The sequence below is a fragment of the Meriones unguiculatus genome, chromosome 15, assembly GCF_030254825.1.
Source record: "Meriones unguiculatus strain TT.TT164.6M chromosome 15, Bangor_MerUng_6.1, whole genome shotgun sequence".
In the NCBI taxonomy this organism is placed as follows: Eukaryota; Metazoa; Chordata; class Mammalia; order Rodentia; family Muridae; genus Meriones; species Meriones unguiculatus.
Genome location: NC_083362.1, coordinates 68,536,995 through 68,560,742, shown reverse-complemented (window position 1 = coordinate 68,560,742; position 23,748 = coordinate 68,536,995). Strand labels below are relative to the sequence as shown.

At 43.4% G+C, this 23,748-nt stretch overlaps 1 protein-coding gene across 1 annotated transcript in view; it reads left to right on the top strand.

Moving 5' to 3' along the window:
• The window catches only part of Col4a4 (collagen type IV alpha 4 chain), a 115,412-nt gene that overhangs the window by 63,976 nt on the left and 27,688 nt on the right, over positions 1-23,748 (top strand). Inside the window, exons 23-37 of the mRNA XM_021635103.2 lie at positions 1,946-2,018; positions 2,961-3,067; positions 3,587-3,770; positions 5,093-5,161; positions 7,280-7,387; positions 8,031-8,249; positions 8,987-9,148; positions 10,626-10,796; positions 11,369-11,512; positions 13,005-13,112; positions 13,969-14,150; positions 14,971-15,034; positions 16,128-16,202; positions 19,726-19,833; positions 20,068-20,175. Coding sequence (XP_021490778.1) covers positions 1,946-2,018; positions 2,961-3,067; positions 3,587-3,770; positions 5,093-5,161; positions 7,280-7,387; positions 8,031-8,249; positions 8,987-9,148; positions 10,626-10,796; positions 11,369-11,512; positions 13,005-13,112; positions 13,969-14,150; positions 14,971-15,034; positions 16,128-16,202; positions 19,726-19,833; positions 20,068-20,175 — 1,882 coding nt within the window. The remainder of the gene's footprint in view (positions 1-1,945; positions 2,019-2,960; positions 3,068-3,586; positions 3,771-5,092; positions 5,162-7,279; positions 7,388-8,030; positions 8,250-8,986; positions 9,149-10,625; positions 10,797-11,368; positions 11,513-13,004; positions 13,113-13,968; positions 14,151-14,970; positions 15,035-16,127; positions 16,203-19,725; positions 19,834-20,067; positions 20,176-23,748) is intronic.

Genomic DNA, 23,748 nt, shown 5'->3' with positions numbered 1-23,748 from the left:
GCTGTGTGATAAGAGGAAGTCAGCTTCTAGACATCCTTTGACAGCAGAGTCCAAAGACTGGCTATTAGGTCAGATACACAATAATGCAGTACTAAATGGAAGTAGAGGTGGCACTACTGTCCTTTGTCTGAGCATCTGGAGGAAGGCACTTCCCTTGAACTAGAATGAAGATACTGGAAAGATAGACATTTGGTGGGAAATGATGTAGAACTGTTTGAGACATTTTAGGATTGGGTAATGATTAGACAGATTGAAATGCCAAGTGTTTGGGTTGATAGCAAATTCAAGGATTGAGAAGTGTGGTCAAGGCTGGATGTCTGGAAAGTGGCTTTATTGGAGGCTATGTGATGTTTGGTCCTAAGAAAGGGATGAGTGTGGAGACGGAATCATACACAGAATAGAATCACTCTGGTCCAAAGGATCCTCCAACTGGATGAAGGAAGCCATAGCTGTGGTAACCTAGACAAACGAGCACACCATAGTCAAAGACCAGCGAGAAGCATGAACCTATCTGTCACAATATGGCACCCACTTGCTGAAGCCAGCCTCCCATCTGTCTGATCCTTACAAATAACATCACTGCTCACAGGAGTCCTCCCCTGGAGTCTGAGACAGCCCACTGTTCCTCTATGCCGGGGTGACCCAGGACTAAATTCTGAAGTTTCCAAGTTGTTCTCCATTTTTCCTAGAAGAATTTAATGAAGATGAAAATTCTGATCTTAAGTGAAAGTGGTGATCCGGATCTTCAGTCCAACCCTTCCCACATGTGCACAGTACACCTGCAAGGCCGTCTCAGCTGGAAACTTAGAGGAAAGGGCTCAGTGTTATCGTTAATGCCTGGAGAGTGAACAACCGTGCCGAAATTATTCTGTACCTTGCATATTATAGTTCATTCTGTAGAATTTAATTTTTATCATGGTCAGGGTTTTTATTTATTTTTTTGTATGTTGCTACTTCATTTTTTTTAGTGACTCTGAAATACTTTCGTGGCTTTATGCTTAGTTGCTTCCCGGGGCTAACATGTTTGCATGTTACTAGTTTGCTCAGGGCTATTCTGGGTAAGGTTCGGCTGTTCTAGGTCTCATTGGGTTGATGAATTCTCTCTCTCTATAATCACCACATTGTTCTTAGAGATGGGGGCCAGGATAAGGGCATGGGGGGAAATTCTTACTCCCCCTTCTCCTTCTTACCAATTTCCATTAACACTACTTTCCCCACCTTCAACTGTGTGGAAGGTCTTACCTTACTCACTTTGCTCTCATTTTCACAGATTAAAGGCTAAAATAATTTAAAATATTTTTGATGATACATAGTTATTTAGGATACATTTTATTTAAGACTCACCGTGAGGTCTTGTATCCACAAGGAATTGTCATGTGTGGTTGCCCCAGATTTAAAAAAAAAGAAAGAAAAGATTTATTTAAAAAATTTCTTACGGGCCTCTATGAGTATCTGCATGTATGTATGTGTATCATGCACATGTGTGTATGAGCATCATGTGCATGCCTGGTGCATATGGAGGCTAGAGGAGGCAGCCAGCCCGCTGGAACTAGAGTTACAGTGTCTTCAGAGTCACCATGAGGGTGCTGTTCACCAATGAGTGTCCTCTGCAAAGGCAGCAAGTGCTCTTAAGCACTGAGCCGTCTCTCCAGCCCCGACTCCATGACATCTTAACCACCATGAACTGCTAAGATAAAAGAGGCACTGATAAATTTCTGCCAACCCAGATACAGAATTACGTAGATCTTAGCACCAAGAATGTTGAGTTTTGTACAATAGAGCCACTCCAATGGGCAGAAAAGGTAAAACAAAGATTTCCAAGCCAGACCCTTTTAAACAGAAATTTAGAAAAGAAGAGAAGGTGCTAGAAAGACAAGAATAGGAATGACTTCTGCCCTATCAGAATTAATCTAAAGCACTGCTTTTAATTTTTTTTTTAACCAAGGGAAAACCTGGTGCCTTGGGGCCCCCTGGCCACAAAGGGGCAAAGGGTGATATGGTCATATCAAGAGTGAAAGGTGAGTGTGACTGATTACTTAGCTCCCTGACACTTTATGAATGATCTGTGCACAGCCACTTGCATTGATTTCCCCTGTGACTGCAGATCAATTGTATATAATTTAAGATTATTGAGATTTCCTTAAGAGTATTTTCTGCCCTTCATAGAATGGTGCGGCTACTGAGCACCGAATCTCCTGCCTCTTGTTTGAAATCATAAACGTTCCTCTAGTGACATATTCAAATCTTCATTGTGGTGAGCTTGAGTTTGAAGCAAAATTTCTTTTGACTTGTCTTCTGCATTGTAATGTATTCCAGTCATCAACGGCATTTAAATTACAAGTAACAGATGCTTATTTTAAAGTAATTTATAGACCTACTAGACAGAATGTGAAAATGTAGGTGTAGGGTTCACACTTGAACAAACAGATCTAAAGCCATGCATGGCATCAGGCATTGTATCCCTCATCTCTCATTGGTCTATGTCTATTTGGTCCTACATGTCTGACTTTCTCTAGGCTACATTGCCCCCGGAATACCATGCATGAGGCAGCTCCATGTCCTTGAAATCAGAGAGGAAGAACTTCAGAAAGGATTGTGTAGTTTAGGACAATAATTTCACCGCCAACTCCCCCATCCACCAAGACCAGGACTAGAATGTTACATGCACTGTCACTGAGACACGAAGTGTCCAAGACTGATCCCTCCATAAATCACCTAAATGATTGCTAAAATGGGAAGAGGAGAATTTCCCCAAGTAAAGAGAGCCAGTAGTTTTTGCAACTGCCATTCTTCCCTTTGTTTTTGTAATGGTTTGGGTGACACTGGGCAACTGAGTCACTGAGGAAACTCGACCAACCCTCGCAGAATAAAGTCATTATTCTTATCCTGAGCCCTTTCTTCCCTTCTATTTCCACTCCCCATGTATGAGACCTTACAAGTCTTTTGCTTAATTTTCTCAGGGAAAAAAGGAGAAAGAGGACTTGATGGGCCACCAGGATTTCCAGGACCACATGGGCAAGATGGTCAGGATGGACGTCCTGGAGAAAGAGGGGATCCTGGGCCTCGAGTATGTGGAGTTCTGCTATAGAATTTAATTTTCTGAAATGTTCATACAAGCCAGGCAAGCAAGTTTAGGCCATACTCTCACACAGTAGGGATCACAATTTGTTGCATTTGTACCCACAGATATAGAAGGTAATGGAGCCTATCTGGGTACATTCTAATAAGGATATAAGAAGCTGCTCATTTGAGATTTTCGTTTGTATGAGGATCTACCACTTGACTTACTTTTTTTTTATGTGTTATACTAATGTTAGTGGTTTCTACATACAAGTTTCTCTTCTGTATGTAAGGTACAATACAATTCACTTTCTGCTTTTGAGGCGTAGACTATACATCTATGTCATACATATGCATGTAAATATGCAAAGTATCTATAAAATATTAGAAAACATTTAAATTAATTCTTGCAAGCCACACTTGTAGAGTTACTGTCTTTTAAAACCTGGGATTTTAAACATGTAGACTGCTTTGAATTCACGGGCTTTGAACGATCAATAATAGACTTGTAACCTAACGTTCCCAGGGAGACCATGAGGATGCAGTCCCAGGAGAGAGAGGACGTCCCGGACTGCCAGGGCCTCCAGGAAGAGCAGGACCCGCGGGGCCTCCAGGCTTGGGATTTCCAGGCCCACCAGGACAGAGAGGCCGACCAGGAGAGCCGGGGAGCCCAGGCGTGAGGGGCTTTGATGGCATGAAGGGGCAGAGAGGTAATTTCGGATATTATTCGTATGAGAGGATATTAAGTGAAATCATGAAAACTAGAGGGCGTTTCTGCTGGGCACAGTTATGGCCTCTGTGGCAGGCTGGCTAAATGAATTTTGTCCAGGTGCTGTGGAGTGCTGGCAGCCTGTTCCACAACTAAAAGCATTGTAGCACAGTCAATATTTAGAATGAGTGTGAAATGCTACTCTCTTTGCTACTTTGTTTGTCCTACCAACACTGCCTTTCATTCATTTCTCACTATCAACTCGTAATGGCTAACTGTATTTAAATCATTCATATGTATTCAAAGTATAACATTTTACAATCTTCTCAATTATGTGACATATTTTAATAAAAGATACACTAGTATTTTATTTAACAGAATATTGCCCATGAAAACACACTTGTAACCATTTTGGGGAGAGAAAAAAATGATATTTTAAGCATATTTGACCGATATGAACTTCAAAAAATAAAATTATTTTCTGAGTCATGGCTGACAGAAAGAGATTTATTTAATAATTTTTTTTTCTTTTGTAACATGTGTTACATCTTGAGCTATAGCACTAATTTTGAAGTTTGCGGATAAAATACACTCTTTGTTTTGACAACACATAAAGACAAGTACCTTTTTATTCGATAAGAAGCAACTTTGTGGTATGAGACTCAGAAAAAAATGTAATATCTTTTTTTTTATCTTCCACATTTTAGCTTGAAAGTTCATGGAGTAATAAACCATGAGGTACTGTTATTAAGGTGAAAGTTTTGTTTTTAGTAAGACATGAGAACTCAGGGGCACAGGCTTTGAGTTACTTCACCAATTAAACTGGCCATGACAGTACCTTCATTGCTGAGTCCCTGGAAAATCAGGAGACAATAGATCCTAAGAACCTGTCCCACAGAGCTCTCAAAATGGCTGCTGTCATTGATATCTAACAGTCTCTTCATTTGTGTAGCTCCCTGGAGTCAAAGAGCAAGGGCAGCTGAACTCAGTGCCGAGTTCATGAACTCAGAGCTTCCCCATGATCTATGAGCATTTTCTATCCCTTCCACCAGAACCTGTGCGCCTATAAGCTATCATTTATATTAATAATTTACATTTTTCCAGGTTATTAGAACCGGTACATCTTATACTCAATAGCTTTTCTCATAACTGCTTGTAAGTGCTCTGACAGCTGAGACTCAGGTCTAAGGATGGATCCAGAAAGCTGTCTCATGAGGCTTGGAGACTTCTCTTCCTCTGAATTCAAATGCACCGTATGAAAGTTGCTGCAGAGACATGGACGCGATGCTCAGTGAGCTAAATGTCGCTTTTTTCCCTCTCCAGGTGACACCATTCCTCATAACGTAACTTACCCGGGGAGACCAGGCCTGCCAGGCTTTGATGGGCCTCCAGGTATCACTGCGACATCGTTCTTGCCTTACACACTTTCCAGAGCAAAAGAACCAAAAAGACAGATAAACCCTCACGGCCAGGGTACTTCTCAAATTAGTGTAAGGTCTCGAGGGACAGGAAACTAGGAAACGCATTTACAGTCCTTAGCTCCTGGGACTTGTCCTCTCTGGTTTGAGCCCTTTCCATGGGCCTTTTCAGAGTCTGTGTGCTTCGGTTTGACCAGTTAACATGTCTGCCCTTGAGAATTCTAAAGCTATGTTCTTTTTCCCTTCCCGTGGACCGAGAGCAGAAAATACCACCTGCCTGTGGACAAGAGGGACAAATCCTGACTGTAAAGAGCCTGAAGAATGCCCCTGTATCAACATCTCTGAATACATGTTTATGTATCAATTCCATTTGAGTCAATCCCCTGTGCTTAGCTGAAGTAAACCCCCCAAACCCATGTTTATGCCTTTAAAGTTTATTTAAACTAACTCAGTACTCGCATGGTTAATAAATGTGGCTTTTCTTGTCCAACACAAAGATAGAAAAGGGCTGGGCAGATTGCTCTGCAAGCCTAAGGAGAACCTGAGTTCAGATCGCCAGCACCTGTGCAAAGAGCTGAACGCTGCAATGAATACGTGCAATGTCAGCAACTGGGGAGGTGGATACAAAGACAGAAAGCCAGCCCAGCTGAATCTGGAAGTCAAGATTCAGCTAGAAAACCTGAAGGAAAGGGTGGGGGAGCTGCATGGCCTCGAGGGGAGTGTGAAGGATCTGGGAGGAGTTGGGGGAGGGTACAGTGAGCAGAATATATTACGTGAAAAAAATTTCAACTTAAGAAAAAGAAGAAAAAGAAAATGGGAGTGATAGAGGAAGACACCTGACATTGACCTCTGGCTTCTGTATTCATGGTTTAAAACACACACGCACACACACGACAAAGTAACTACGGGTCCAGCCATACCCGAGTTGACTGGGGTCTTCCGGACCATTTTTTTCTGTCAGTGTTTCTAAGTAGTTTCAGCATCTCAGTGAGTTGCAAACACCCCACATGCTTGTTTTGTTTCCTGTGAGTCTGAAGAACGATGGGGACTCAGCTGATCTAAGACAGTGTGTGTTGGTGCAACCCTGGTCGCGGGTTAGGTTCAGACCAGCAACCCTTGCTCTATTGCAGAGCCAGTGTGTGCCCTTCTCATGAGACTGCAGGAATGTAAGTGGGCAGGGCCAGTCTCTCAGGATCACCTCACATCTCAGGTGGCGGAAGTGTGTGTGTCATTGGCCCAAGCAGTTTCAAATCTCTTTTATAACTATATTCACACATATATGTATATATGCATATACCCATACATATATGGATACACACACACAGACACATATACATATATCATAAGAAAAAAATCCCATTGGCTAAAGCCGGTCGTGTGGCCAAGCTCCAGCTCAAAGGACAGGGTGATATATGTCATTCACCACTGCAGCTGTGAGAGGGCAAGACAAAATTCTACATCAGAACAGTGGTGAACTGCTGGTTGCCTCACTGAGCATTCATTTCCACTCTACCGTCACTTTCCTGGGGATGAATGAAAAACTTTGACTGTTCGCTGGCAGTGTGAGTTTGCGGGAAGTAATTCCTCATAGTATATAAGCAGTTGTACCTCCTCCTCCGACGTTCACACTTCAGAAGTTGTGTGAGCTGAGCTAACTGTTAGGAGGAAATCGTAGATTTAAGGTAAAATCGCCATTCTTTTAGCAAGTAGTCTGCCTATGCTCTGTGTAATACAGGGCTCCCTCTACGCGCTCTCAGCAGGATGAGCTCTGGCCATCACCTTGTTCTCCTAAGGAACAGGCTAGGCCTGTGGGTTTGTGTAGCAGACCTGCCATGGAAGGCACTACAATTTAGGTGAATGGTGGTGTATGTGTGAGAAGCTTCCAGAAGGAATTCTTCACAGTACCGAGGATGAGAAAAGTCACTCTGAAACATTTACCTGGAACAGTGACTGAAGAATGCTTCTGTAAACCACAACGGAAGACATTTTTACTTCCATAGAATTGACCTACTCCAAAAGACATTTAACACAGACATTTCAAAGTCCCTTCTTCTGTGCGATTGAATCTTTGGTGTATGTGTTCTTATTTTAGGTCTGAAGGGATTTCCAGGTCCCCCGGGTGCTCCTGGAATGAGATGTCCAGATGGGCAGAAAGGCCAGCGGGGCAAACCAGGGATGTCTGGAGCCCCAGGTCCACCTGGTAGGTGACAAGTTGTAGCTGAAGAGAATCCTGTGCAGCTGGGGGTTCTTCCAGGGGGATGCCTTAGCTGCTGGTTGTCACAAGTTCATTGTGTGGTTGGAGCCACTCAGCCCAAAGCCGTGTCTGCCAGATGAAGAATGTGGTCGGGGGGGCTGGGCACAGCGGAACTCACCTGTCATCCCAACACTCCAGATGTGGAGGCAGCACAGCAGAATCACCTTGATTTCTGGACTGTCCAGGGATATCTAAAACAGGCTAGGACAGCTTACCTCAAAGACACAAACAAATAAATGTAAAAGAAAAAAATTTTTGAAGAAGAAGACAGGATGCTTCACTGAGTAAAAATTGCTTGCCTCCAAGCCTAATGAGCTGAGTTTCCTCCCTGTGACCCCCACAAGCTGTCCTCTAAGCTCCACATGTGCCTCTGCAAGTAAATAAATGTATGCAGATAAAAGTAGCAAAAACTGAAAGCAACTGGTGTTGCTAAGAGAGTGGCAATATTACCTATCAAGTCTCTAAAGCTGTAGAAACGTTACCTATTAAGCACTTCTTAAGAGGGCCTATAGTTTTCAATCAAAGTGTTGTCCTTATATTATCAGACCTATATTTATACATAGAGCCTTTTGTTATTGTTGCCCAATAGGTTTTCGAGGGGACATGGGAGATCCGGGCATCAAAGGTGAAAAGGGGACCTCTCCTATTGGACCCCCAGGACTACCTGGGTCTCCTGGAATGGATGGCCAGAGAGGAATCCCAGGAGACCCTGCTTTTGGAGACCCAGGACCCCCTGGGGATAGGGGTCTTCCAGGAGCACCAGGCATAAAAGGACAAAAAGGTTACCCAGGATGTCCAGGACCTGAAGGTACGAGATCTTTGCTTTCTCTTTGTTATAGGATGTCTGCTCAGTTTTGGACCAATCCAAAAACAGTATTTATCCTGTTGTGCTTTGGGCAGTGAGTACATGCACATTTCATGTTCGAAAATAGGAGCTGATCACATTGATTAACCTGAACCTCTGTGTTACCTGTGCACTTAACTGCTGGTTTGCAAACGCAGGGCCACACTGGCTCAGTCCACTCAGCTTTATCCGGGCTATGAGTTTTCTTCAAAAGCCACCAACAGCAAGGGCTGGTCAACCTGTCACTGTCAGAGCCAGAGTGAGGCAGAGCGTGAGAACTCTAGCCACTCAGGGGCTTAGCAGGCTCCATAGCAGTCCAATAGAAATTTGAAAGGATAAACTGACAAGCCCTCTCACCAAATACACATCCATGTATCACGCAATGGGTGCATCTCACATACCTAGGTGTAAATCTGCTGCAGACGCAGAGAATGGTAGAATTAGGGAAGACTATGGCCCCTTGTTTGCCTAGGTAACTTCTTTGTCATCTGTAAGCTTATCAAGCAGCCCACTTAGCAAGGCATGGGTTTTCCCTTGGATCTGTATCTAAGATGAAAATCTATCCTGACGGTTAGCCCATGAAGCCCAGAGTCAGAACCAAATTGTTCATTTCTGGAATTGACGTGCATGAGTGATATTATAGGCCATCTGTCTCTACAGTGTTGACTCATGAATGCCCCAAATGCATCTTATCATTTCAGGGCCGCCTGGCATCCCCGGATCTCCGGGTCTCAAAGGTCCCAAAGGCAGAGAGGGAAATCCTGGGTTTCCGGGAATCCCAGGAGACCCTGGACATTCCTGTGAAAGAGGTGCTCCAGGGATCCCAGGACAACCAGGACTTCCTGGAGCTCCGGGTAGTCCAGGTAAGTGCCAGCGGGTGCCGAAACAGGAAGTATCTGAGCTTCCCCTACTTATAGTCAGAAAGCTTGCCTCCTGTTCGTGCACGGATGTCGGCAGAAGCATGAGTACCAAGTCCAAGCCAAAGACCCTTTTTATCCATGAGTTCCATATTGCTCTGCGTTATTTTTCCACATTCTGTTGGTGAAACATGTATGGAGCGGCCTAGAGGCTGCGCACGTGGTGGGTTGCTGTTGTATAAGAACTTGGGAACCGCAGGTCTCGCAGCCTTCGAGTCATAGCAGCCTTCAAGCAGCCGCTTCACATCCTGAGGAAGGTGAAGCAGGATCTGTCAGTCACTCACTGCAAGTACAGCCTTGGGGGCCGCTCAGGTGGAGGGCGGCACACCCATTTGAGACGAGAATGAGTCGGGGCTTGTATCTCCCCACACGGGAGCTCAGGGACTCCTTCAGTCCACTGCACTGACTACAACCAAATGCCTTTGATTGAGTAATTTATAAGTGACAAAAAATGATTAGTAGGAGGCTAGAAAGTCAAAAGATCAAGACACCAGGGGTTTTGAAATCTGGCAAGAACCTCTCCCACACAGGAAACCCCTTCTAGTCTTTTCACACAAGCTACCACCACAGGTCTCTTTTACATGTTCACGCTGAACCATCTTCAAAACTCTTTTCCTCTAAATGCTCTCACAGTGGTGATTAAGAGTCAGCATAACAGTTTTGGGGAGACACATTTCCCATAGCAAGATCGATCTCCAATATGCTCTCATTTCATCACCGGGGCTGTTTATTCTGCAACGTACCTGTTTCTGCTCTTACCCCAATGCAAGATGCCCAGACAAGTTGGGCATCTGAAAAACCAGACAAGTTGGGGACAGAGTTTGCTACTACAGCCTCATGGCAAACACCAGTTATTCTGGCCAGTGCTGCTCTCACTTACACAAATCTTGTATTATACTTAACAGCATGACTGAAGTTTACCGGAACAAAGGGTCAGAAAGTGCCGGGAAACTTCTTTTTCTTCTCCTCCTCTTCTTCCTACCTCTTTCTTTCTTTCTTTCTTTCTTTCTTTCTTTCTTTCTTTCTTTCTTTCTTTCTTTCTTTCTCTCTCTCTCTCTCTCTTTCTTTCTTTCCTTCTTCTTCCTCTTTATCTTCCTCCTCCTCTCCTCTTTCAAGAGCACATATAAGTACAGTTTTTGTTTTTCATCCGTCTCTATATTAAAATAGCAAACTGTGTAATCTTTACTCATTCCTACTGGGGGTAAATATTCAGATGATCTTCCCCCACTCTATAGTGTCCGGAGAAATATATTCTTAGGCAAATGAAAAGTTGCTCGTGATACTTCAACTGATAAAAATCGTCTTGTTCTTGTTTAAATTGCCATCGGTGCATAGTTTAAGCTCTCTGGAATGTGATTTTCCTGTGAACGTTTGAAGAAAGTTTTAAGATTTCCTGCCTCATGGTGTTTGTGCTTTGTCTCAGGGGCCCCAGGTTGGAAAGGTCATCCAGGAGATAGGGGGCCTCCCGGACCAGCTGGGATGAAAGGCCTTCCTGGCCTCCCAGGCCTACCGGGAGCAGATGGTCTTCGAGGGCCTCCTGGGATTCCAGGCCCCGCTGGAGAACATGGCCCACCTGGTCTTCCAGGCCTAAAGGGTGAGTCGTGCTCTCCCAGTAATTCTGCCAGTTTTACAGACTCAAAATGAAAGGTCAAACAAAAGTGGTTAGGCATGGCTCACATTTCCAGAATGTATTAATTAGCTTGCCTTTGCCCTCTGCTTTCAGATGTATTGTTTCTTCTCTGTGTTATCCTTTCTAGCAACAGAATGTTCCAGCGTGGGTTAACTGACAAAAGGCCTTGGGTTCACAGGGCGAGGATACCTCAGCTCACAGGACCAGGCAGCACTGATGATATCATTAGGTCAGGACTAATACATTTTCCTTTCGATGGGCCTTCTGCTCGCATCACTTCTCTCTCTCAATGCTGTTAAAATCTGATGGGCTCTGGACCCCCAAAACATCAGCGCTTACCTGTTAGGTCTGTTGGATGGGAAGTAGGAGCGGATGAGAGAACACGGCTATTTAAGACCACAGTCGTGTTCAAAATAATGACTTACTTTCAGCATGAAGTCTTGGCAGGAATTTGTACCACTGAATGACCAGGAGTGCGAAAGAACCATGCTTGCCTTAAAGTGCTTCTCTAAAACTTAATGCCCTCATTTTAACAGGACACCCAGGGCTGCCTGGCTTCCCTGGTTTTCCAGGAGAGAGAGGAAAGTCGGGCCCAGATGGACAACCTGGAAGAAAGGGACAAAGTGGAGAGAAAGGCTGGCCTGGCTTGCGGGGAGACCTGGGCGAGAGAGGTGCCAAAGGCAAGTGGTTTTGACAACACAGGGGTGCTGAATGACTTCGTACCAGTATTTGGTCAAATGCCATTAATGTGCCTCTGGACTTCTTCAGTTTTGTGATATGGTAGGAATTCATTTTTCCTGCCTCTGGCTCTTACTACACGAAACTAAGGTAAATGAATCGCTCTATTGTTGGAGACACCAACAAGTGTTCCTTAATGCATTGTTTTATAGATCTGGGGCTTCAGAGACCCTGCTTGCCTCGAGGTAAACACCTGTAAAGAATGTCTCAGGCTTTGGGGCCATATGGCCTCCGTTACAATAACACACTTTGGCCTTGGCATGTGAAAACTACCAGCCACAACACATAGACAACACACAAACATGATACAATTAAAAGTTGGAACAGAATTTTGGTTGTAGATGACAAAAATTTGATTTTTATATAATTCTCACAAGTAATTTTCATACATTATTATTTGGGGTTTTATGCTTTGAACCCTGCCCCATTAAACATTTACAGCATAGATGTCTCCTTTGGCCCCTCAGGAGTAGCATTCCTCATAATGAAGGAGTATTTTTAACCCTTAAAGCTCTCTGGGAAAATGTCCTCTAATTTCATTCAAATGACTATTTTCAGTTGTATGATTCTATAGTTGTTTTGGTTTGCTTGTTTTATTAGCTTATAAACTATTTACAGAGAATTAAGAAATTAAAAATTATAGGGACCAAAAATTTATTTGCTACATAAGATAATTGATGTTTGCAGATAATTCGTGTTATACTAGTAAGCACTTATTCCACTGAGAATTAAAAGCTGTGTCAATGCTAGCTAGCATTGCAGTTGTAAACTAGCTCTCTCAAAATGTTCTCTGAGGAAAACGCTACCGTTGACAGTGCTTGCCGATTACAATCGTGCAAATATGCCCACAGCACCGTAAACACCCCCACTCCTGCAGGTGTCAGACAACTAATGCTATCGCAGTGAGTCTCAGAATTCTCTGTTAGCAATCAGCTCCCGTCACCTTGGTCTGCTGAGCCTGTCTCGGCACACTGCTCTGAGTGGGCAGTGTTTACAAAGAAGCTGGAATACGGGACACGGGCCCTAGTTTTTGGAAGTCCGCATGCAGAGAACAAGGCTGCAATGTGTGCTTGTTCTCTTACTGTAAAGAGCAGAGAGACGACGGTAAGGGAGAAAGGTATGGAACACCAGCCGTGAGCGATGGATTATTCGGACTCTGCAGGATAAGCAAACAGTCCTGTGGATTAGAACGCTCTGAATGTCCTAACCCACGGAGGATCCTGTGCAGATTTACTGACTGCCCCTTGTTCCAGGGACGGATAAGTGGTGACAGGAATCGGTTTTCAGTTCCTGATACTGATCGTGAGGGAGCCAGCAATACAGCACAGGGGAGGGAGGTGGGGTTCTCTAACGAAGCGAAATGCGATAGAACAGGAGCCACATTGGGTAGTATGTGTGCATTTGTGTTTTTTCTCATATAAGTAACGTTTACAGGAGACAGAGGACCTCCTGGTGATCCAGGAGAAATAGCCATCATTTCCAAGAAGGGGGAACCCGGAGATGCTGGGCCTCCAGGAGATGGTGGGTTCCCAGGGAGGAGAGGTAAGTGCTTGAGGTTTTTCAATTTTTCAATCTTTTCAGATAAGCTGGAGTTTATATAGATCCTTCTGGCAAACCAACATACCGGGCAACTTTCCCTCCAACAAGGAGTTAGGAAAGGTCATTTCTTAAACATAATTACACCCTGCTAAGCTTTCCGGTAACCTTTCGGCTTTTCAATACTAAAAGTAGTTGGAGTTCATATGTATTTATAAAATTGAGTATTCCAAACTAGGAGCAGCACAAGGTATATGTAAATCACTTGTTCCAAGCGTAAACCCCTCTGTTTGGGGAAGCTGGTATTAGTATCTGAGGCTGCCCTGATTGTTTTGACCAGCCCTTCTCGAACATCAGTGTGTATGTAAAACATCCAGGGTTCCTGTCTAAATTGAGATCCTCACTCTACAGAACTGGGGCTACCAAGGACCCTGTTTTTCTAACAAGCATCCCAATGACAGGCTGCTGGTCCTCAGAAACATGGCAGAGCAACAACTGTTGGCAACTGAGTTTGTATTCTCTTCAACTTTAAGTTTAAACTGCATGGGTTCTATCCTGGATTTCTCTTTAGTTAGCCATTAGGAAAAAACTATTTAACTTCCCTGGACTGAAATATTCCTCATTTGTAAGGTGTGTGTGCTGGGCCTTGTTTGCTCCTTCCTTCCACCAATGGCTGCAAGTCTATTCCTGGACAGCTCCTTTCAATGTGAGGCTGTCAAGGACAGGAACCACAGAGATGTGGCTTTGAACAGAAGCCAGCGCCCCCAATTTTGTTGTCTTCATCTTTTACAAATAGAACTGAATCATTCAATACAATCTTCACTTTCAGCCAAGGGTTCTATAACACTGATGACCTTAACAGGTGATAAAGGAAGCCCAGGGATACAAGGGGCAAGAGGAGATCCTGGAAGAGATGGACCACCTGGACTACACAGAGGGCAGCCTGGGATGAACGGGCCTCCTGGGCCTCCTGGTGCTCCTGGCCCTCCGGGATTACCTGGACTAAGAGGAGTCATTGGTTTTCCGGGATTTCCAGGTGACCAGGTAAGGAGCTGCTTCTACCAGGGAAAAGAAAGAAACTCTTTCTGCTCTCAGGATCCCACAAAGAGTCAGAACTTGCCAGTATATGCTCTTGTCACTTACTGGCTTTTTTAAACTAAGCAGTATTATGAAGGAAGAATGGAGCGTTCTGGAAGGTTAGGGTGTAACTGAATTTCCTGCAGTAGATGAGCAAGTCATGTGATTCACACATTCCAGCCCAGGTTTAAATAACTCATCGAGCCTTGCCTCGTGACTGATGCCTTATTGGTGGTGGTGGTGGGGAATCCTGAACACTGCCAAAATTCTGGTTTCTAAGCCTTACCATCTGTTTGAAGATTTCATATATTTTCCGTTAACTACACTTGGCCTTTATAATCATGAGTAACATTCCCTATGAGAAACCAGAAAATATAATGTAGTAACTTGTTTCACACTTCTGGAAGATGTAAATCATAGTTGGCTTTCCATCTTTTGGAATAAAATGGATCCTTAAAAGTTATGACACAGCAGAACTTTCAATATTTTATTTTATATAAATTGATTTGTTCAAAGCATAAATTCAAATTGTATGACACAGTTACTCTTCAGTAATTGTGGATAAAGATTTCTTTGCTTCTTGCTGGGATGGATAGCTTTGATTCTGGAGGAGTTTTGCCTGCTCATAAAACATAGACACCGTTCGTATTATGCTTGCAAGACACTAACAATTTCCTCCACCGTTGCCAATTACAAACACTAAATCAGCTGCAGAAAACTGTAATGCCTTTGTGCCATTGCATGGAAAATCCAACTAGGGTCTTATTATTGTTCCATTAACTGTCAGGGTGATCCAGGTTCTCCAGGCCCCCCTGGATTCTCGGGAGATGATGGAGCAAGAGGACCTAAAGGTATGCTTCGGAAATGTTCCCCCCATCAAACTCAGAGTTCTGAGAGTTATAACACCGCGAGTTATGAACATTGCATTTTTAAAGGATAAAATGCATCACAAACTAGAACTCAGAAGCAACTCTTAGACTCTTCTTGACAGCGAGACACTGAAGCTTCAAAGGGTCCTCGTCTCCACGCAGGTCCAAGGGTACCAGACGGGATACAGCAAACCTACAGGGGCATCATGACTTCCTCGCCATGGAAGTCTCAGAGGCTGCCCGTGTAGTGACCACAACTTCTCAAATTGTAGCTGGTACAACTGACCAGACCTGGGTTCACTTGGACTCAGAAATGCCATTTTCCATAAGAACCAGCACTCATCTAAGGATGTCCTATGTTCAGCTATTGAGATTCTACTTACGAGAATCACAGAACATAAATATCCCACCAGATGTTCATTGTTTACTTAAGAATTCTCAAGCCAGATGTAACTTATAATTCAATGATTTTTATCCCTAATCAAAGAAAAGAAGCTGGGTTGTTTTTTTTTTTTTTTAAACTTTGTGGGGCACACTGTGTCAATCACAACTACCCATCTATAACCCAACAAAACTTTATTTGTAGAATAGCTGCAGGCTGGCCCAATAGGCCTGAGCCTAACTTGTGCCCAAAACCTTGTTGCCTTGAAAACACAACTGAAATTGTACTCTTCACAAGTCATGATATGTGAGAAAGAGAACTTTTATTTACCTTTTGGAGAGACAAACATGCAAATAAACTAAAGTCATGATATACTAAATATTTTCATACAACATTCAAAAGTTTAACTATCTTGGTAACCTCCACAGGCACCTAGTATTTACACAATACACACACACACACACACACACAGGTAACACACTCATGCACAAAGAATAAATCTTTTTTAAAAATCATAAATCACATCTTTCATCTATAATTTCATTGTTCATTGTCCATTGTGAACAAAAATTGTTTAAATGTCTCCTGGAAAACATGAAGCTAGATTATTGAAGACAAATACCATGGACGTTACTTGTGTGAGACCAAATGATATTTCCTTAAGTAATGCTCTCGCTATTATAACACTAACAGGAAGCAAAGGCGACCCTGCCAGTCGGCACGGTCCACCTGGCCCGAAGGGTGAGCCGGGCACCCCTGGATTCCAAGGTATGTCCCCACATATTTTTTAGTATAATAAATAAGACTTAGTTTGAAACACAAAGTAATTACTTTTACACTCACTGGGAATGATTCTATCATATTTTCTTTACCATTTGCCCATTAAGGTACGTCTCAAAATGCTTCTGTGTGGCATTGTTGTAGCATCCTTCTTGGAAAAGGATACCAGGGCTGGTCACTGGGAACTCGTGACCAATGACATTGGCACAGCAATATACTCCCTCATAGTTTTACAAAGGCAAAGTGACTACTCAAGCAATTAAAATTCAGATTATTTTGCCATGTCTGTCCTTTAATATGGCCATAAGTTATTCTGGAAGACTCCCTTTTCCCACTGGTGGCAAGCAACAGACCAGTGAATGTGGAGAGAGCAAATTTGCACTTTGTTTTGGGCCCTCTAGAAACATGCATCAATATTTAAAATATGCTTGCTGTTTGACACGGGTATTCTTCTGCTAAGAGCATATCTGGAATGAATAATCAGGAAATTATAAAAAGATACACACACAGGAATATACACTGCATGGACAGAGCAAACCTCTGCCTACAGATGGTTGGTTAAGTCTTGTAGGCCCAAATGCAATCAGTCAGTAATGCTAAGACGTAAATCTAGTCAAGGATTGACAGTTTCCTTGTAAATTAGGGCTCTGTATTTAGAATGTTGTTGTTCTATTTTGTTTTCTGTTAGCGTGACAAACACAAAAACAACTTAGGAAGAAGAGTTTATTTCATCTTATAGTTTATAGTCCATCAATAAAAGGAAGTCAATGAAGGAACTCAAGGCAGGAGCCTGGAGGCAGGAACTGAAGCCAAGGTCATGGAGGAGTGCTGTTTACCGTCTTGCTTCCCATGCTTTGCTCAGTCTGCTTTCTTGGACAAACCCAGGACCACCTGCCTACAGTGGTCTGAGTTCTCCCAGGTCCATCATTAATCTAGAAAATGCCCCCACAGACTTGCCTACAGGCCAATCTGACGAAGACTATTTCTTAATTGAAATCCCCCCTTCCCGGATGACAACAACCTAACTAGGCCATCCGTGCATCACCTCGAAGTTGCATTTGGCAGGAGTCATATTTCGTTTCCCCAGGTAGAATGTCTAATCAGAACATCAAATGAAAGTCGCTTGTAAACTGAAAACCACACATACATTATCATGGATGACTTCACTACTGTGAAGTCAACAAAAGAGTCAGAAATGTTCTTGTGCTTATGGGTGTTTTTGTCATAAACCTGATGATATAAAAATTTCCCAGGCTCAAAGTAGCACAAACTGGGGGCATTTTATGTTTCCTAGTATTTTAAGTTGAAACCCATAAGTCTGTGGATATTTTATACTGAGTCAGGCTTTTCCAGAAATTTCGCCTTACCCTGCTTGATTTGGTGTCCTGTGGTCATCAGTGTTTAAATTGTTCTGGTTTCTTATTTGCCATGGCTTAAGCTTGGAGTTTTAAAAAATTGTTCTGTTATTCCTCAGCACAGAGTTTAGAAACTCTATTTTCCTTGGCCAGGGATTCCCACACTGCACTGGAGTGAACTCAGCAAGGATGTATAGAGAGCTTGGCTTGTTCCGGGATTATGTAAGATTGTACTAAGTCAGTTATAACCCCATCCATCCACTTCACCTCGGAGGGAAATATAGTGGAAATTACTCCTGAAACTCTGCTCTCAACACAACAACCATCACTTTGGGGTACAGTTTTGAATGGCTATTTTGGCAACTGGAGCCAACAATGGTGATGCCACATGTTCCTTGCAGGAAGGTGTAAGGGATCAATCAGATAACGCAGAGCGGGGCTAGAAGAAAGTAAAAGTACGAAACTGGCACAGGCATTGGTTGCTTTAGCGTTGTACTGAATATTACGCCTCCATGGACTTGGAAATACAAAGCTGCATATTTTGAAGATTCAGCCATTGATTTTTCAGTATAGACTATTGGTTTACTATAAATTTGAATTAAAGTCACACATGTAAATAAGCATATGGGAAAATAGTCATCTTTCTAGTAATAAAGTAAATATAATTTAGAGTGTACCTAGGTTCACTAGGGGAATAGAATCAACAGATTTTATATTACATATGATGTAATCATGTATTACATATGTAATATAAAATATAATATAACAGCACACAAAAAGGATTTATTTGATTGGCTTACACAGGGGAAGCTAGGTAGTCTAACAAGAGCTGTCTGATCTCTGGGGAGCCTGAGAGCTCATTATCTGCTCAGTTCTGAAGGTATGTGCCCCAGAAGTCCCACTGTGGCATTGAAGGCCCGAAGGACACTTGGAGAACCCGCGTGCTCCCCTCCTGCACACTCAGTTGATAGAGGAGGACTGCCCTTCCATCAAGGGTCTATGAGCAGCTGTGCTCCCCTGCTGGAACCGCCAGACTATTTGCAAATTAGCAAAAAGCAAAGCCGCAAACCCAGTGTCCTCAGTGAGAACGTGGCTCATGCCCGGGATGTTGAGTGCAGTGCAGTGGGTGGGAGACACGTGAGGAGGAGGTTGTATGTACTTCCATCCAGCCGCTGGCGACTTGTGCCAAGAATCAAATGCTGACCAGTCTCTTCTAGAAGGCTTAGAGAGCAGCCAACCTTTCCCTAGGGAGTCAGGGACATGAGGCGACTGCTAGAGACTTTAAAGATATGTATGTTTATTTCTTATTATTTTAATTTAAGAGCTGTGCCCATTAGGCCCCATGTGCAGCTCTGGTGTAGAATTTAGTGAGGTTTGCTACAAGGACAACAGGTGGAGAGGGGCTGGAGTCTGGAGTGAGCACTGGATGACCTGGGGGATTGTTACTCATATTCTTCGCTGCCACAATGTTATTTTGGCAACCTAGACAATTTCTTTTTTCAGGCTTACCTCTTGATGCACTTTGAGATGGAATTCCGCAATGGTTAGGTTTTACTTTAAAATATTTTAGCATTTAAAAATGTATTTTAAGGGAAACCCAAATATCACACTATTTACCAAGAGGTTCTGCTCCTGGGAAATAGGAAAAGTATTTCCTAAAGAAATAGTTCAAAAGGATAGAGTGTGGCTAAGGATCTATAAAGGAGAATTGGAGGAGGAGTGAGTGAATGTGATCAGCACATGCATTATGAAATTGTCAAAGAATAAATAAATAAATATGTATCTTTATATTCAAAGATCAATGTGCATAATAACAAAAAGTATTAGAAGCACTTGATTGTCTAGCAGTGGGGAGACTGATTAAAGAAAGACTGATCAAGACACTATCATTTGAAAATGGTTAAACCATCACAAACTTGGAAAACTGCATGTGATACAATATCAGTTTTAAAAACAGAAAATTTTGTCATCAATTTTTTTCCTTAATCATGTTTTCCTTGTCGACTGAAAAAAAAGCGTAAACACAAACAAACAAACAACCCCAGCAGCAACACAAACCCACAACAGAAATAGTGAGGCTTCAAGTTGGTTGCTTGAGAGCCACTGTTGCAAAGAGCAATCTACAACTAATCAAATTTTGATCCTTCCTCCTTTAGGACAAACTGGAGCCCCCGGAGAGAAAGGCTTTCCTGGAGTTGAAGGGTCCCGAGGACCACCAGGAAGACCTGGACAGCCTGGCTCTTCTGGACCACCGGGGAGTCCAGGTACCTTTCAAGAAAGCCAAGAAAACCTCCGAGCATTCCTGTGACTTGGTGTACCAGAAAGAGCTTTTCTTCGTGTAGAGCCCTTCTGCCTCTCACGTGCCTCAGGACGGAGCATGCACACTTACCAAAACTAGCCCAACTTCACAGGCTTGCACCGCCAAATGAACATAGATGACCCTATCTGAGAATGGTATCTCCATAGCACTGTCTGAAAGACTTCTCTCCTGTCCCCAGGTGACCCAGGGATACCTGGGCTCAAGGGCCCCCCAGGAGAAGAGGGAGACCCCGGGCCAAGAGGTGACCCGGGATATTTAGGGAGGCCAGGTCCTCCCGGAGTAAAAGGTAAGTAGGGAGAATGTCCAGCCCTCCAGAAAAGGCCAGCCCACTGGGGGCAAAGTCGCAACTCCTTTCCTGGGCTTGTGACTTGGCTCCAGCAATGCTAGCAGCCGCTTCCCCCACCCCAGGGGGAGGCTTGAGGCCATGCCTTCTGTTGAGGCTTGACTTCTGTTGGGGAAGGCCCAGCGTCTTGGTGTTTCCACCCTGTTTCTTCAGAGGATATGTTGCTTGTGTCTGTATGATGCTCTCATCCACTCATTTGCCTCCGCTGACAATCAAGCTTCCTTTGTGCCCTAATTCCGTTGCATTAAGTGTGGGGTGTCATTTTAAAGAAAATATACGGGATTCCAGCCTTCATGGAGCTATTTCATAAGAGAGATGGTTGTGGCCTCTAACACTGTCTGCTTGCTTAATGCCTTACATGTGAATTATTTTCTTCACAAATGAATCTTTGGGAAACATGATCTGTGTCCAAACTACTGCACAAGAGGTGGCAAGCATTTGAGCCCTGAGAATCGGTAAGATCTCCAGGACCCCCATAAAATGAAATTTCAGAATTAAAGGCATGCTTGCCTGTGTTAAGATATTATAAATAAACTTAAAATAAATAAATAAATATATGTAAAAATAAAACATCTTTAAAATCAGCCTTGAACCTGTGGGTAAATTACTTGTGGGACAGAGCAGAGCCATAGAGAGGTTAAGGAGAGTTCTAGAGGCTCTGGAATCACTCATCTAAATCTGATAAGGGCATCCAGTCACACGAGGGAAGGAGTCTAGCACTCAGGTTTCCAGATATAGTTTAACCAGCAGAAACGGCTTGGTAGCCACTCAGGTTTTTTAGCACTAGCTACACTTAAAAAGCTACAAGAATTGCACAAATGCCCACTTCTTGAGTTGCAAGTAACGTAAGCACTGTTTGCCGTGTTTATAGAGTATAGAGGCCAGGCTCTGTTTGTGTGTATATGATGTCAGAAGCACGGTTTTTAACCTTGGTAGTCCGCTATATGGAATAGAAGCACCTCAGCAACCACAAAAATTAATGGCAAGTGTTTTCAGCATTGTGGACACTGATGAAGAGAAGGTTCAGAACTAGGAGAGTGGTGCACTATAGCTGGCCACAGCAGAAAGCGACAGGCGTTAAAGGATTTGTATCCATGAGTCCATGTGGACCGGCTATGGCAGGGTGGTAAGACAGGGGGGCTTTTGAGAGAGAGAGTACCCTTTTACGTTGTGTTCACTTTCTTGGGCAGATATAGAAACATGTGTCCTAGCTGTAGTTTTTGTCTTATAGAGGCACTAGTGGTCTGATTACTTGTCTGGCTATAATACAACAAAGTACGCCACAGAATGCCCACTCTAACAATTATTCGTGTCCTCGCATTCTTCTGCCTTCCCCTCATTGGGCCATTTTGCCTATTCTAGACAAATGGTTTCTCTTGTGTGCCCTGGACACACGTCTAGCACGCCTTCAGAGGACTTTCTTACCAACAGAGCATGATTCTTTTTTTTTGAAAACCAAAACCTTTTTATAATGTCCTTGGTGCCAGCTGATGCACAGTAAGTATTTCGGTTGGTGAATAAGTAGTTATAAAGTTGGGGGTCAAACAGCGGACGAGGGGCCAGGCTTTTCTTCGCCCTCCCAGACAAGTTAGCTCCTTCTATTTCCTCTTTTTTTGTTGTTCCTTTAGTCCCAGCTGACTCCAGGACCTTGGCTTCTATACATATAACGTTAGTAAAACCAAAGTACTTCTTGGAAGAGTTAAAAATCACTTCTGGAATTAAACGTCATTTTTATTTTTTATTTTTTGAAAGTCCAAAGTCTATTCTTTTCATCTTTTCTGCTCCTCACTCCCCAGCTTTCCACGATTCCTAGCTCTTCAACAAGCAGTGGGTGATGTCTAATTCTTAGTGCAGTGCTGCAGAGAAGGTGTGTCTTCCTTTGGAAGCTTTCAGCACACCCAGGCATGTACTGGCAACCAAATAACCTGATGGGAGTTCTTGTCCGAATAAGTGACCTCTTGATACTTTCTCCATCTTCACTGATGCTTGTGGTAATGCGAAAACCAGACTCGTGATGAATTGAAAGTTTCACACAAAATGATGAGACTGTTGTTCTGAAGTTTTTCTCTGGTGGCTGTGGACATTTCCTGCCTTTGGCAACCCCTGCAGCCCTCCTGAGCTCCTCTTTGACTTCAACATTCTTCCAGTCTGGAAGGACTTGGTAGGGGTCCAGAAGGAAACATTTCACATTGTTCCGGGCTCTCTTTCCACAGCCTTCCAACTCCACACAACAGGAAACATTTCCCAGGGTCTGCAGGTGGCTGTAATATATTCTTCCTTCCCTTTGGAACATTTATCAAATAGCTTCCCTATGACATTGCTTTAAAAACAAAACAAAACAAAACCTTCATAGACGTGAACTCAATCCACAACAAAATCACTATAAAAGCAATTGCTAATTGCCTCCTAATGTTGGGCGCTGAAATACTTGAGTGTGTAGGGAGGTATTGGAAGGCATTTCACTTCCTGTGCGCACCCCTGCTGCAGTGCCATGTGGCTGCCACTCGGGGACGCTGTTTCACTGCACACGGCACAGCAAATGATCCAGCCAAACAGATCAAAAGGAAACAGTGGGATACATTGTTAAAACTCAAAACATCACAGGATACACCCATTGTTTCAGTTTATCATGCAGATGTAAAAACGAAGCCGGATCCAGCAGAAAAGCTTTGAACCTAGAAACTAAATATTTGAAGTATGTTTTGAGTAAGGTAGGGAGACCAACTCTCTTGTTTGAACAAACCAGCTGCTGAACTCAGATGTGTTTGCTCATACAGACTGTATGGATTTTTGAATCCTGCTTGGGTCCAGCCAGAATTAAACTTTAACTTACACACAGGCTACAAGGGCCTTGGTTGCTTGCTTTCTGCCTCTAAGAACATGTACTCACTAAAAAGTTGTACATCCACACAAGATGTGGAGGATGGAAACCTGAGAGTTACCTGTTGGGGGACTGTACTATACGTGGATTGGGTATCTGGGCTAGAGGCTGTTAAAATGGTTCATGTTTGTGTGTGTGTCCATACTTGTCCATATGTACGCACTTGTGCCTATGGGCATGTGTGGAGGCCTGAGGTCAATGCTGCCTGCCTTTCTGAATTGAATTCCACCTTTTCTTTTTTAGGTAGGGTCTTTTACTTTCAATTGAAGTTCTTCCCAGATGACCTAGTCCGTATCAAGTTGACAACAAAACAAAACAGACAAACAACAGTATAAACTAACGGGACACTCCCAGAACCTGGAGCTCCCTGGTTGGGCTAGAGTAGCTGGCCAGTGAGCTACGGGAGCTGCCTGTCTCAGTTCCCACACTGCTCTGGTCACAGATATCTGCTCGACCTTTGCTCTCTCTCTAATGTGAGTGCTGGAGATCAAAACTCAGGCTCTCATGCTTGTACGGCATGTACTTCGCTAATGGAAACATCTTCCCAGCCCAGCTAGTTTGAAATGTCTTTTATGAGGAAGAAAATGCCTTCCATCATAGAGCCATGACAAACAGGGCCCCCCATTTCACCCCTA